The following is a 15,518-nucleotide window of genomic DNA, read 5'->3' on the forward strand; positions in this document are numbered from 1 at the left end:
GTTTCCTTTAGCTTTCCCTTTACTGTGCCTGAGGAAAATGGCTTGAGTAAGTATCAGTCCTTTCATTGCTGGAGCAGTGGCTGACTCATTTGCAAGAGAGGCTCCTGCTTTGGTCTGCATATACTTGATTTGCAAAGATGTCAGCAACTGTACATCCTTGCTCTCATGAGGAATGGGTAAGGATGGAGTGTCAACATGTCCTAAGTTTAATTTGTAGGGATTATTTAAAACATAGTCAGAATTTCCATTGGAGACTGAATTTCCATTGGAGACTGTGTGTTAATGGATGGGTAGGAGCTTCTTTAATACAACTGGTAGGTTAAACCAGGTTAGTCACTTGGGAGGCAAATTGTAGAAATTATCTTTGTGGTATCTTTGTACCATCATCCTTAATTCATTGCTAAATCCCTTGTAATTCATCATTCCCTATTGAAGCTGGAGAAACTGATGCTTCTGTAGCTCAAATCCCCTTTCTTTTATAGGGAGTACAAAGCACAGGACTTAAGCTTATGAATATTTTGTTGAAGAGATTATGTGCTTGGCCTCCTGTCATCTGTAGAAATCTCTTATATTGTTTGCAAAATGAGCATGCTTGAGTGATCCAAACATGAAGCAGTGAAGCAAGCATGTGTTGTATCGTCATACTGCAGTGTCCTTTAGAGGATCCAAACTCCTGTTAGGAATTGCAGGTTTTTACAAGATTCTAGTGTCCTGTCTTGCTTTTCCTTGTGTATAAGTCTTTCACAGATGATGAAGATAGATATCTACATGGGTGAATAAGAAGGGAAAAAAACAAAACCCAGTTTGTACAAAATATTACAAGAAGCACTGGGCTTGTGATCTGGAAAAATGGGAATTTTTTCCCCAACTTGTTACAAACTGCTTCAAAATTACTGTACTCCTTGGAAATGAGGAATGAAGAGATTAAAATATATGGTGAAATAGTTAATCCCCAGCCTATGTGGGCAAGCTGCTGTTGGTATCAGTGGAGTGTCGGCTTGACTTTTCAGCTTTGAATTTTTCACATATTTAAAATACTAAATTTTTTATTTTTCTGGGTGTTGCTTTCATGCAACCTACACCCATGAGCTCAGTGGAGTTCAAGTCAAACTGCATGGCTGGTGTCTTCTCTGCCTTGTCTTGTTAAGGGGGTCCTGTCAGCATGGTAGTAATCCTTGTGATAAGAAATGTACAGAGACTTCTAAAAACAGGGCAGAGCCTACTCCGAATGGTTTGCTTTCTTAGATTAAGACTTGTGCGGAGAAGTGACTTCTAATTAAAAGCTGATGAAAAGTCTGAAGCAACTTAAAAAAAAAAAACAACAAATAAACCTTTGTTTGGTGAATACGCAAAAACATTATTTCTTAAATAAATCCATGTGATGCAAAGCCAGGTTGTAATTTGGTTGGGTGATCACAAGCACTGTCAAAGAGGCTGATTTTTAGGAGGAATCTGAAGGAGGGAGATGTCTTGCCCTTGCTTATTGGTTCAGGAAGCCTTCAGAAGAAAGATGAGAAATGTAGGGGAGAAGGAAAAATGAGCCGAACCTGGTATGAAAAGTGCAATAAAGCAAGTCAGTAAATGGAGAACTTTAAATAGAAGATGATGTAATCAGAATGAGAGAAGGGAGATTCTCCTGGCAGCATTAATTCAAATAGGATGAATATGGGAAAGGCTTGAGAGGGGGATGATCAGAGCATGCTCATGATTAGAGAGGAAATGACCAAATTTTAGAAAAAGGGAAACATTATTCTGGGAAACAAGGCAGCAAACCAAAGACCATGTAGATGTGTGAGTAAGGGACCTGCAAGCAGCTATACTTCTTGTGCCGAGGCAAACCTCATGCCATGTCAGTGTTGCGTCTTCATTGCTGACAAAGGAGTGAGAAGGAGCAATGAGAGGAGATGGCAAAGCTCATATCAGTGATGGGGAACATGTTCCTGGCAAGTTCCTAGGAGTTATGTCTTGGCCATACAGGATGGGTGGTGAAGGAGAACAACCAAAAGTGAAAAGGTGGGTTTGCAAGAGGTCAGAACCAATGGAACTTTTCTAGGCATTTTAATTGGATTGGAGGATGTAGGAATATAGAGAGATGATCTGGTCACTGGTCCTGGTTTGGAGACAGTGAAATGAGGGCTCAGGTCCTGTTGCTGCTGCAGGGCTTCTGCTTTATTGCTCTGTATAGGTCTGAATAAGTTGTCCTCTGGTGAAGAGATGGTGATAATTCCCTGGTGCGCAGGAGTAAGTTTGTGATTGCCATTAGAAAATTTCTGGCATATTGCAGAAAAGTATTTACTGAAACCAATTGTAATAAGGATCGGTTTAATGTGAATTAGATGATACAGACCTGGCTGCACAACTGCACATTGGGAGTAGGGATAAGGATGTGGAAAAAAAAGATGCAAAAGGCAAGAAAAAATTAAGAATTCCCATGCAAAATGGAGAGATATTGGATAACTGGAAGATATTCAGTTAGTTTCAGATTCACAAAATAAAGCAGCAGTTTGTGCTACATTGTCTGCATTTTATTTTGCACCTTTTTTGGAGCTTTAATTAATGCAGGGAGACTACTTCACGTGCTGAAACATCAGTTATGAAACAGAGCTCACAGTAAATGTGTGTGGAAGTATTGTTCTGCTGTATTTTCAATGTTTTGTTTATTTAACAAGCTAAAGTTAGAATCGACAGCACAAGACTAGAAAATGGTGACAATAGTTTGAAAACAGGAAATTTTGGCCTTGTGTGTATTCGGAACAGATGATCAGGATGATGGCCAGGAGAGTGGAAACTTCCACTGAGACTGTTTTTTCCTTATTTTGCTCAGTGAGAAAGGATGGTGCTTCCTGGAAAACAAGTCTTAAGTATTTAAAGAAAGTCATAACACATTCAGTATTTTCCTCATATCACATTTGTTTGTTTTCCAGCAATGTGCTTACATTTCTTAGTATCAAGCACTACTAAAAGTAGAATGTTTGGACTATTGTCAAATCATGGAATTGCAGTTTCTGCTGTATAGAATTAAGACACTAAACATCCTTTGGGTTTTTTTGTGCTCAGTTTAGTTGTTCTGTCTTACGTTTCAAAAAATAAAGGGCATAATTTTTAGGGAAGAGGACAAGAGGATGTCTACTGGCAGTTGGTGTCATGACAAGGGTTTCAGAAATAACTAGTAATTACATATTCTTCAGTTCCTGGTGCTCATGATATGGCCTGTAAAAAAGAAACCAATTGAAAAAACCCACAAAACCAACCAACCAAAAAGGTTTTAAAAGATTTACAGAAAATGCTTTCTTTAAAACACCCCAAAATAAGAAATCTGTATAGAAATACATAGGGAAATTACAAGCGTTAATTTCTTAGCAAAAACATTTGAAATTTTGCAATTTCACCATGTTGGAGTTAGTCCTGCAAGCCAGAAGAGCAGCAAGTGGAAAAAGTAAAGTCCTGTACTTGAAGTATTGTTACCTAATGTGACCTCTTTTTGATACTTCCCGGCAGTCCTCCCAAGTACGTGCCTTGTGGGATGAAGCTTCTCCGTGATAGTTGTTGCTGGTCTATGCTGACCACAAACAGGGTTTAAAAAGAACCACAGTGTGAAGGAACACTTTTAGTTTTGTTTCATTTGAGCTTCTACTGGGATGCAGAGCACGGGTCTAACACACGAGTCAGTGAATCTGTGCCAGAGGTGTGTTTGTCTTCTGCGATGACTGGAACACCTGGACACTGGAAATGTGGAGGCAAAAAGGAGCAGAAATACTCCACTTCTGTTTGGGGTCCTTCTTCTGGTTGTTTGTCAAAGACGTGTACCAATTCCACTGTTTAAAATTTGCACTGAAAAATAAGTAGAAAGAGAGGAATAGATGAAATAGATGGGAGCAAAAAGCATAAAGAAAATTAAATCTTGATCCCAGCAGACAATTGAAAAATGCTCAATAGTAGCTACAGGACTTAAATGTCCGCAAGAGCATAATGAAGTCACCTCAGGCTGTGTCTTTTGCTGTTCCTACTTCTCTCTGGTTCATGTTCTGCCTTCTGTTTACTTCATAAGTTATTTTGGAGCAATGAAATGTCTTGTTGCGCATTTATGAAACACCAGGTATTTTTTTGGCATCTTCCTTGTGCCCCTGGGTAAGTCACTTCTTTCTGCCAGGTCTTAGTTGACGTCTCTGAGAAAAGAGGATGCCAAGGATGCCAAATAGTGCCCTTTTAAAGTACTCTGTGAGTACAGAGATGCAAACCTAAGCACAAATGTCTGCTCACTTGAGAGATGAGAAGGAAGGCCTGAGATTTGTAATTTTATTCTTGGGTTTATTAGCAGTGTTACTGGAGTGGGGTATAAGTGATATCCTCTTCAGCTTAGCCAGTGTGGAGCAGTTTTGAAAGATTTTTTTTACTTAATGCTACCCAGAAGAAAAATGGTGGCAAATGTGCTAGAAGAGGAAAATCAGCTTTAAGCAACCTTAGAATGGTGGGTAATAACAGTAGGAAGCTACAGAAGGATAACCGATCAGTATATCAGTAAGAAGTTACTCGGCCATGCGAGAGCAAAATCTGTAAAAAATGGACCAGAAAAAGCTGTCTTTGATTTAACATCTCTAAGCTTTTATTTAAACGTGTCATGTAATCATTTGGGCCTCTTGAGCAACAGCTTAAGGGGATCTAAATGGAAGGTTAAATCCTTTTATAAAAATATAAATTATCTGCTCTTTCCTGCCCCTTCCTCCTTCCTTTCCCTTTCCATTTACACATACATCCCCTATTTCCTACATCTTTGAACTACAGCCAACAGCTGAATGAGGTACATCTCGAGTGAATATGAGGAGAGGGGAGGGGAAAATAATCGCTAAATGTAAAGATTAAGGGAAGTATAGCTACAACTTCTTCAACAGATATGCCTCTTGTAAATAGAATATATTGTAAATTCTGTGTACTGCATACAACTTTAGCTAGAGTAGTTAAAAAAACCACAACTAAGCCCTAACACTGCTGCATGATGCTTTCTGTCAATTTCTTAGCTCATTCATTCACATTGAAACCAGTAGTTTGCATATACCTTAGGGAAATAAAACCCTAATCGTAGGAATACCTTGGTTTTACTTCGTAAACTAAAATGCTGTGTGAAAAATACAGAATTCCACTGTTCCTTTGATCATTTGATGCTCTGTGGGTGAGCAGCTTGTCACATTTCAGCCTCCCTCAAAAGCAAGCAAACAAGCTCGTTTCTATAATTATGATGGTCTCATGATACGATGGTCTCATGACAGAAGCAGGACAATGTTTGGCAGGCATGGTGGTGTCCTGTGTTAGGCCAGCTGATCTGCTGTGCAGCCCAGAGGAGAAAACAAGCTGAGAGGCACACAAGGCCTTTCTTAGACTCAGAGAAAAGCAGCAAACCTTGTTAAACTGTATTTTGTAATAATTTACAAAGCCTACACAGGCTTCTGGTGAACTTGATTGCCATGATGTTTGCCTTACAGCACTTACAAAAGGAGCCATTTTTCTTCTGAATTAGGTATTTGCTCTGCAAGCAGTGTTTAGTGACTAAGTGCTAGTATAATTATAAAATGTATTTTTAAACCCTCTTTATATTAATAACACATTTTATACATTTGAGTAAATCTTTCTTTTAAAAAAAATTTGCTCAATTTTCTTCCCAAAATTAAAAAACTGTACAAAATGTTTAAATTGTATACTGGCTGTTTTTTTGACTTCTCAAACTTAAAGTAGTTGACTTCTAGCACAGAAAACCAGTGTTGGATAATGTATGGCTTATAATACCATCAGTTATGTGACAGATAAATAATTGGTATCTTTAATTGTCCTGTGTCATAAATTGGTTGCATCTTTTTGGGCGATTATGAGAAATAGTTTGTAGCATGCTCTTCTGTAAGAGGAAACACAAAATTTTCAAACAAAAATGACCAAATGGGTTAAAAAAAAAAAAAGATTATAAAACTTGCATAAGTACGTATTTGCACATGTGCACTCTCTCTTTTAGAGATTTCTCTTTGGAAAGCTGTTGCTGAAGAAGCTCTTCCTTGCACATATAACACAAATAACACACTATTCTATACTTCAGTGGGGCAGTGCACAGCTTTCATTGCAGCGACAAATACTCAAAATGTTAAAAATAGATCAAGCTTTAAGAATCCCAGATATTTTCAAATAACAAAGAGTGATTTATGTGAGCTCATTTTGCACTTTGACAAAGTATAGAGGACTTTTGTACTATGATTAGCAAGGGTGCTGATGTCAGTTCGCTTGTCTAGCTTTAAGCTTTATTCTGCTGCTAAATTGTGCTTTGTACTGTAATCCAGAGAACCTTTGTATCTGCCTTATTAGTGTGTAGTTTATGGAATTGCTTTTGGTTTTGAATATAATCTGTGCCAGTTTCAGAGAGTGTGACTCACTATAGGACTGAAATAAATGTCCGCATATACACTATGTGAAAACTCTTCAAAAATAGTAGCAGGTGCTAGCAGGCTAAATTCAATGTTTTAAATACTTTATAGTTGCTGGTTTGTAGCCTGAAGGGCTGCAAAGAAATTCTTTTTAGCTGGTTGGTTTTTCTCAGTTTTAGAGTCCTATTTACTCATTAATACTCAACAGAAATTGTCAGGATTGCTAAGAGCCTTTCACTCCCTGACACAGTACAAGAAATAAACTTTTAGAAGAGGCACGCCTGGTTGATACAGAGTTGATGGAGTTTTTTTGCATGGGGTTTTGTTGTTGCACAAATTGTGAGACAAAACGCATCATGCTTCTCAACTGCTCTTGCTCCTCTCATATCTCAAATCTCTTTCCTCCTGATTTCTGCTTTGAAAATTTCATCTGAGTGACTGAAGGCTGAGGTTAAAGATAAAGCTTGTTTCTGAAGCAGTTTGTAGCAGTTATCTGTGATCGGCCTTGCCCAGAGAGAGAGCCTCCGCTACTGAAGTTTCCTGTTATCCCAACATCTAAGTTGTCACTTGATTTGGAAACGGGAAACAAAACAAACTCTGCCAATGTTTTTGGGTCACTGTTAAATGGTGCTTATCCAGCTGTGCTACTAGAATATACTCACTTCTGAAATCTAAATTGAAGGGGTTTAATCTCTTATATCTTCTACATTTTAACTGTTCATCCAGTTAAACTTACTGCTACCATGGAAATAGTTGCTTGAGACTATGACTTGATTCACACAGTTCAGCATTTAAGGACAGATGCTGTTATTCAGAATTAAAATAAATACAATTGTTTTGTAAAGTATAGACATTATTTTAAAAAACCCCAACTTTTAGAGCTTTGGTAGTTGGAGAATGGAACACAAGCCTTAATTAAGCTGTCTGTCATTTTTCCCTTTCTCCTGTTCTCTGTATTATCTTTTCATAATAGCTTTCTAAGCTTGATACCCTGAAAAGGCATGCCTACTTCACAATGAGGGTTTTGTGAGTCTCTGGGGCAAAGCTGACGGCACTCGTTCAGAGCTCGGAGATGGCAGTGGAGTTCTTGCTCTTTCTCCCTTATGTCCTCCTTCCACAAGTTTGTTTGAAGGTAGCAGCCACAAAAAATTAAATGGATCCACTCTTGTGCCTCACAAAAATGGCTCTGAATCTTTCCCTAATACATAGTAAGAAACTCTTGTTTTCAAAGCTGCTGTCCCAGTGTTTAAAGGACATCACACATCTTGACCCCTTCTGGGACCATCCTTGCTGATTCCATTTCTTTCCTTCGTTAGGACACAGCCATGGCTGGTCAAAAGGAAAATGCACTCACCTGTCTTATTCATGCATTTCTTCTGCTGTTTTTTTTTAATCTTCCAAAGGACTAGCTGACCATCTTGTTTGGCTTTCCTAAAGAAATTTCAGGTGGAGTGCCTTGGGGTGTGGTGTGGTTCTGTGGGGTAATGCACAGTGGCTTGGCTACTGCACTGATTTACCTTGGTCTCCAACTTTGCTGAAAAGTATAAGAGCAAATGGATGACACAGTGATGGCTCCCCACTGTGTCTGGGCTCTGCTTTCAGACTTCTCAGTGTGAAAGCAGTGCAGCTCTCGTAGTGGGCCATGACAGTACGTCTGTTTTCTTCCACTGTGCCCATTATCCTGGCACTATATAAAGAAGCTGCTAGCACAGTATTGCTGAGGAACAAAAGTGCAGCCAAGTGGGGCAGTAAAGATGCAGTTGGAAGCAGCAGGACAGCTGTATGCTGAGCTTGGTTGCATGGTTTGAGTTAAGGTCTTTGATGAGAATTATGGCAGGTGATGGAGGCCCACGGGATGAAAGGCAGCTGAGGATTAGTTAGAGAATGAGACATTTTGCTTTTGCTTTTCTCTCAGACCAGGGTCTTTCTGCAGCATCAGGAGGGCTGGTATAATAAGCACAGTGTCAGACTATCAAATTCATTTCTTCTGTATCTTCCCCAAAGACCAGGTCTACATGGTAAAACTATAACATTTGGTCATTCTCTCCACCCCCATCTCTCTAACGGTTTCAAAAAATAATAATGTTGCTCTTTTGCTGTAAGAAGTACTACTGTAGGAATATGATGAGGTTCTGAGTGCAGACGTGCCCTGGCATTGAGGAGAGTGTACAATGTGAGCATTGTCTGTTCTTTAAATGCAGGTCGCTATCGTTGAGTATCAGTGAAAAATTCAGTTAAAATGCATCAGCCTGAAACAACAGATATTGGAAACAAAACACCATGGAGCACTTAAAGATGTATTCTATTTTGTTTTTCCCATGCCTATGAGAGCTTTCTTCAGAAGCCCTTTGTGTGTGCTTTTTTCCCCCCTCTCCTGGTCCCACCCCACTTTTTCTTTAGTGTATTCATGCTTTCTCATTTTGTAAACAGTGATTTAATTTATATATCCACTTGTTATAAACAAAGCCAAGATATAAAATTTAAAATACAAATTCACTAATCCTCAAGTCCACTGCTGTAACAATACCTAAATAACGTCAAATGTGGGTATCTGATGTGTAACCTCTTAGAATAAAAATTGAACTACTTATTAGTACAGGGTTCAACCCAGGTTGAAACCATACACAACAGGTCTTAAAGTCTGATTTCTTCCTTCTAATTTTTCTCCCTTTTTTCTCTCCCCAATTTCCAGGCATGGAAGAGAAGATGGTTTGTGCTTCGGAGTGGCCGCTTAACAGGGGATCCAGATGTATTGGAATACTACAAAAATGACCATGCCAAGAAGCCTATCCGTATTATTGACTTAAATTTGTGTCAACAAGTGGATGCTGGATTAACATTCAACAAAAAGGAGTTTGAAAACAGCTATATTTTTGATATCAACACTATAGACCGAGTTTTCTATTTGGTAGCAGACAGCGAGGAGGAGATGAATAAGTGGGTTCGATGTATCTGTGATATCTGTGGGTTCAACCCTACAGATGAGGGTAAGTTCTGTTGCTTTTTCTAAGAAAGTGCAGTGCCTACATGTGAAGAACGTTTCAAAGACCAGATGACTATCTTTAGCTGGCATATGTTTTAAAACTTGTGTGTATTGGCATTAAAACTTCCTTGTTACCCTGAATAAAAGCAAGCAGAACAGAGGGAGATATTCAGAATTTGTTACAAATTAAGTGTGCCGTAGAACTTGGATGACGCTTTTCTGTTCTGTGTCATGTTAGGTCTTGGGAGTATAGGAAAAATCTCTAAGTAAAATCATGCACAGCAGTAGATCTTCATAATCATCAAAGGAATTCCATTTGGTATAAAAACATATGGTTATGCAAGCAGGAATGAGTGCAAAATGTCAGGTTTCTAATATTACCATTTCTCCGTCTGCTTTGAAACTTGGGGGAAAAAAATCCACCCCCCCATCATCTGAAATAAACAAAAAATAACTTGCACTATCCAGCTCTAATCCTACCAAAATAGATATTGTGTGAAGGCAGCTTGTATGAAACATGACGGTGTGTTTAATTCCTTGCAAATACCTTGTGGCCATTGTTTGTCCTGAATCCATTCTTATTCATTTACTTATTATTCCTGCATTCCTTGTGGAGATTAGTGGGTTACATGACTTGCTGTAGTTCTGTGCACAGTTCCAAGAAAAGATTTAATAGAAGTGGTAATAGGGTTATAAGGCATGCCTGACTGAAGGGGCTAGAATTAAATCCCTGCTTTTTGTAGGATTGTGGGTTGAGGGAGGTGAGGCAAAAAAGGCGGCTTGCATCACTTTGCTCCAGCCAAATCTTCAAAAGTGACTGGAAAATACTGTTGTGTGTTCTGAAGAAGGGGCCCTTTTCTTTCTCCTTATTGCAGCTTTGAACTACAACTTTGTCATGAAAACCTCATCTATGAATTGCCACTCTAATAGCAAATTTGGGGAAGGGTGCTTGTTTTGACAGTTCCAGCGTGTTTTCGTGGCATCCTGAGCACACCCCGGAGCACCTGCAGCACGTCTCAGAGAGCGACTGCCGTGTGATTTCAGTGCTCAGCCTGCCAGGTGTCCCTGTGTTCCAGAGAGGGGTGGGCAGGGGGGTAATACACCAGTGCAGCTGTGGGCAGAAGTCCTTGGTTCCAGGGATAACCTAGGAATCTGGTATCTAAGGAGGAAACGTGTTCACCTGGCAGCTCTTTGTCAGAGCACAAAGGAGCATGTGTCCATTGCGTGGAACAGAGAGGTGGGGTCACCTCAAAACCTTCAGACCTTTCCTCTGAGAGCTGGTGTAATGTTAGCCCTTAGTTTTCTGTCATTGAACTGAGGATGAAACATGCTATGGATGTGGAGAGATGTAACTGTGCCCTCACAAACTGATTTTTGCTTCAGTGAATTGTATCGATAACTTCTCCCCATTGTACTCTCATTGCATGTTTCATCTTTGGCGTTTTAGCTTTGGCTGAACTGTTCCAACACCTTCACACAACTGAGAGTTGACAGTACTGTCTGTTTTGTGGGTTTAGCGATGCCTTGCAGTGCACTGAGGAAGAATTAAAAAAAGGAAAATGGGAAAATCAGTTGCTGAGTCTTTATTCCCAAGTTCTTATTTTTCCAAGATGAATCTTCCTGCCAATGGAAGAGCAAGTCATAAATGTACTTTATAAAATCTGTGTTCTCCTGCAGTTTATTTTGGGAAGTTAAAGAACAGGTGAAGTTCAGACAGTAAAAAAGTATTGTTTTAGTCTGGAACTAAACAAAAAGAGTATGGGACATAACCAATCTTCCTTTTAGCCTGTGGAAGAAGAAGATATAGTTTTCTTTGAAGCTGGACAAAATGTCTCTTGCCAGACTGATTAAGGGTTGTGTTGTGAGAGTCCTGTCATTGGCATCCTTAGCTCAATCAAGAACCAGGGACACCACTGCACTATTGCTTCTGCTGGGGTTCATTTTGAAGCCCAGGCCCATTTCCTCCTTGGGTTTTTAAAGTAAAAAATGTTACAAGATGGTGGTAGCTACTGCTATTAGAAAACAAATGTGGAGTTTCTGTTTTGGTGTTGGGATAAATGAGGAAGAAAGAGTCGTAACTGTAGAGAGACCAGAAAAATAAAGATCAGAGTAGCTCTAAGCTGCTCCTTTCATGCATAGCGAAGATTCAGAGATTCCTGTGCTGTAAAGTTTGGGGTTTTTTTTATTTCATTGGAAATTATTTTGAGTACTCATTTTTACCTAATGCTTTATTTTGACCTTCCAACTAGAAATTGATCTATACATGTGAAATCTGTTCATTGTGGAGATCTGCAATGTTACATTTGTATTTGGGTAGAGTAGATAAATTTATGTTCTTCAGTCATAATTACAAGCATTGAGTCTTCACATTTCTGGTTGCGTCATAGTGTAGGGTAATTTGTAATGATTACATTACAATTACAATATATGCAATATTTGGCTTTTTATAGGGACTTTCTTTTTTGAAAGGGTTCACAGTGATTTAGTTATTTTAAACTTAAGACAGAAACAGGAAGAAATTTTTATTTTAAATTAGGTCAATGAATCTTTTAGAAATAAATTTCTGGGTACTTTTTATGTTTTCTTAACTAATGCTTCTTGTTTTCAAATGGAAGCTGTAAAACATTTCTTTGTGTAGCATCTGTTTAAAACACATATGCAAAGTTGAGGGGAGCTATACATGAGCATTGAGTTTGGGTTTGCCATAGAGTTTCATACTGCACTTATATCATTCATATTTTCTCTGTAAGATCATGATATAATAGATCATCTAGAGGTTAAAATGGAACTATAAGGCAAAAATGTGTCACCAGTGTTTTGTGTGCTTTGAACTCTAGTGAGAGACAATCTGGGATGGAGAGACTGAATGGACCTGGGTAATGACTATTCTGTGCCTGCTGCTGTGGAGACGTCCTCTGAAATACTGTGGCCCGAACTTTCAGAAGGATGAGGATAAATGTTTAAAGAAAGGTAGAAATAGAGGAAGTGGCTTTCTAAAAGTGATTGATGAGAAGAAAAGTTGAAGGATTTTTTTTTCTCCTGAGAAGAAAATACTGAGGGAAGAACTGACTTTCAAAAAAAGCAGTGATAAGCAGGACATGATTAGTTGTTATCTGAAGAGAGAAGTAACTTGTTTTTCTCTCAGGGAGTGATGTAATGATAAAGAAAATCTTTCTAAGGATATCTAGGCTGTGAAAGCCCTTCCCCAGAATTTAGTGGATGAATATTTTATATGTGATCCAACTCCATGTTTCTGTAATTTAGTGAATTGTGTGCTTGGCAGAGCAGGGGAAAGAGGAAATGATCTTACTATATGCAAGCATGTTACTTGCATGAATTCATTTGAATAAATATAGAAATAGCAATATAAACCAGAAGAAATAACAAGGTAGAGTAGAAGAGGGAAAAAGGGAAGAACAAGACGTTGAAATCTACAATTACATTTACACAAATAATTAAATGTGGTGAAAAAAGTTTCTGTCATCCTAAGGACCATACTTTGAAGGAGCTGCAGCTTGCTTCACACGCGATGCTTTCAAAGTTTCTGTTCAGGCTGCTGCTATCTGGTGTATGCCCTCATACCTTTCTGCCTTCGAAACAATACGAGTATTTTTGGGTAACCATGCTTTTTTAAAATGATGTTCTGATAATCTGTGCACTGCAGGTTGATCACAGCTTGGATGCAATACCAGAGACTGACAGGATGAACATAACTTCACCTTCCCATCCTGATTCCTTGTCTTTGATAAATAAATAGAGGTTGTTGTAGGTGTTTAGGGTGCCCTTCCTGCATGAAGGGTCTGCCTGTAAGAAATAAAAAATGTTCTTCTTTGACAGCTTTAACAAGTGGCTGACAGGGGCTGGCACACTTGGCAAATCAAAATTGCCATCCCAATAGCATATGTTGAATATTCGAGACCTTGGTCATTAAAAGGCTCAAAAGTGAGGAGAAATAGCTGACCTTTTAGATGAAGGAAGGGAGGCTCTGGAGTACTATAAAGAGAAGTGCAATGACTGAGTAATAAGCTTAAAAAATATTTGCAACAAGTTTGCACTATGGAGATGATGTACTTAATGAAGAGTTGAGGTGTTTTTGTATCTCTCTGATATGATTAACTAGAAAGAATTGTTGGCTCAAAGGTGACATGCCAGAAGTATGGGTGACTGATGACCTGGAGTGCAGTAAAAAAGAACACAAAAGAACTGAGTTAAGCATATAAGAGAAATGCTCCAGAGATGGGTTGTGGGTCTGTTGTCACAGAATTGAGGCAGTAGGTTTAGAAGGAACAGGGGCATAAAGGCATCTCTTTTGTGAGGGCTTTTTTGATTGCTTACATTGAGTAAGTGACATTTGGGGGATAATGGCTACTGAGACATACAAATATGATTTTCTTTAAGGGTGAAATTACTGAGAGGAAGGTGATGATAGACTGTGAAGAATGAATACATGTTAGATATTTCTGGCAAAATTTAATAGGAGTAATCAAGGGTTTGATAGAGCTGGTAGCTGGTGGCTTGAGCTGAGTAAAAGGAGGCAAAGCTGAGATGATCATTGCCTGTTATCCAAAGGAGAAAGAGAAGACAGCAGACAGGACTAGGATGTCTTCTGCTTCAGATGATGTGCTAAAAGTACAGGTGGTTAAGTGAGATGATGATGATGAATAGAGCACAAAATCTGCAAGAGTAGGTCTTCCCTTGTGAGATGTGAGGAAAAAATACATATAATTTAAAAATAATTTACTATCGGGGTATGATCAGAATCTTAATCTTGAGCGTTTGAGGTCATTATCTTAAGCTGACAGCTGCATGTTACAGAAGTTCACATGGAAGGTGATTCTGCTCTTCCTTGAAAAATAGACTGAATCTATTATGCCTAGGTAATTAATTTTCTCTGGTTCCTGCTGGACACCTCTTGTACTATTAACATTACTTGAGTCACTGGGAGAAGGGTTGGAAAGGTGTTTTGCAGGTTACTGTCGCTCAAGCCGTGAGGTGCTGGGAGGCAGCACATGGATTGATGGAAGCCTCTGGAACACAGAGATTCCTACAGCCCAGGCACCAAGCTGGAGCCCCAGCTGGGAAAAGTCACCATGTGGTCAGAGCACCAGGCTCTGCCTAGGAAAGCTCTGGGCCTTTTCAGTGAAGAAAAAGAATTCCCAAGCTTTTTAATGTGGTGGGCTGCACTGTTTCTCTTCACGAGCACTTACAGAAGTTAGTCTATAACAGGACTCCTTGATTATTTTTCCTGTGTCACCCAGCCTGTGTACCATCTGAAGATGGGGAGAACAGGCTACAGATGTTTCTCTTATTTCTCCTTTTAAATGAATAGTCTTCAAAAGAAAATTACAGGTGGAGAGGGGGAGTCAATTCTGAGTGCAAACGCTTTTGGTATTTTCAAATTTTAAATGGGTAACCAAAAGTGCAGCTTAAAATTACATATGAACTGCAGATAGTAAGTACTAAATTTCAGATGTTAACTCTGAAAGCTGGAAACACTTCAGTGTGTGATGGAACCTGGAACAGTTGGTTGTGTTTCTGGTTCAGATGGAGGAGGCAGGGTTGTCCTGGGCATAATGTACAGTGCTGAGTTCCTCATTCCTTAAATAGGGTATCATGTTCATCTTCAGAAAGAGAGAGATACTGTGAGATTATATTAAACTAAGAAAACAAACCTATGAAATGCACAGGAACTTTTTATTAGAGCATTATAAAGGACTTTCTCTGGGTGTAGCAGAAAGGTTCAGTATTGAGCTTTACTGCATAGATTTCATATTGATGCCAAGCTGATCACTTAATGCCAAAACCCAAACCCAGGCTCGTGTGTCTGTGCCCCTTCTGGGCTGGATCTGGCTCTCATCTGTTGAGGTAATGTGTGAAAAGAGAAAGAACCCACCAGCATACACATCCTTGTGCTCTGTGCATGCACATGTGGCCCTTTGATTCCAGGATCTCTCAAACAAAGAAGTTCTTTTAAGGTTTCAGCTGAAGTTATGAAGTTTGGTTTTTTTAAATTATGGCTCTTACTATTGTATCTGTAAATTTTTGCACGAAGTTATTGCTCTGGTATTTTGTTGGCCACTGGTTATAACACCTGCATTATAGTAAGTGGATTGAATGAAACATCTCAGAAGAAT

The 15,518-nt window shown here is 39.0% G+C and overlaps 1 protein-coding gene across 8 annotated transcripts in view; it reads left to right on the forward strand.

The window, feature by feature from the left end:
• GAB1 (GRB2 associated binding protein 1) overlaps positions 1 to 15,518 on the forward strand; it is a 94,626-nt gene that overhangs the window by 47,106 nt on the left and 32,002 nt on the right. For all 8 annotated transcript variants that reach the window (XM_039550544.1, XM_039550545.1, XM_010412060.4 and 5 more), the window contains exon 2: positions 9,094 to 9,388. In XM_039550544.1, coding sequence (XP_039406478.1) covers positions 9,094 to 9,388 — 295 coding nt within the window. The remainder of the gene's footprint in view (positions 1 to 9,093; positions 9,389 to 15,518) is intronic.

Source organism: Corvus cornix, chromosome 4, assembly GCF_000738735.6.
Source record: "Corvus cornix cornix isolate S_Up_H32 chromosome 4, ASM73873v5, whole genome shotgun sequence".
Classification (NCBI taxonomy): Eukaryota; Metazoa; Chordata; class Aves; order Passeriformes; family Corvidae; genus Corvus; species Corvus cornix.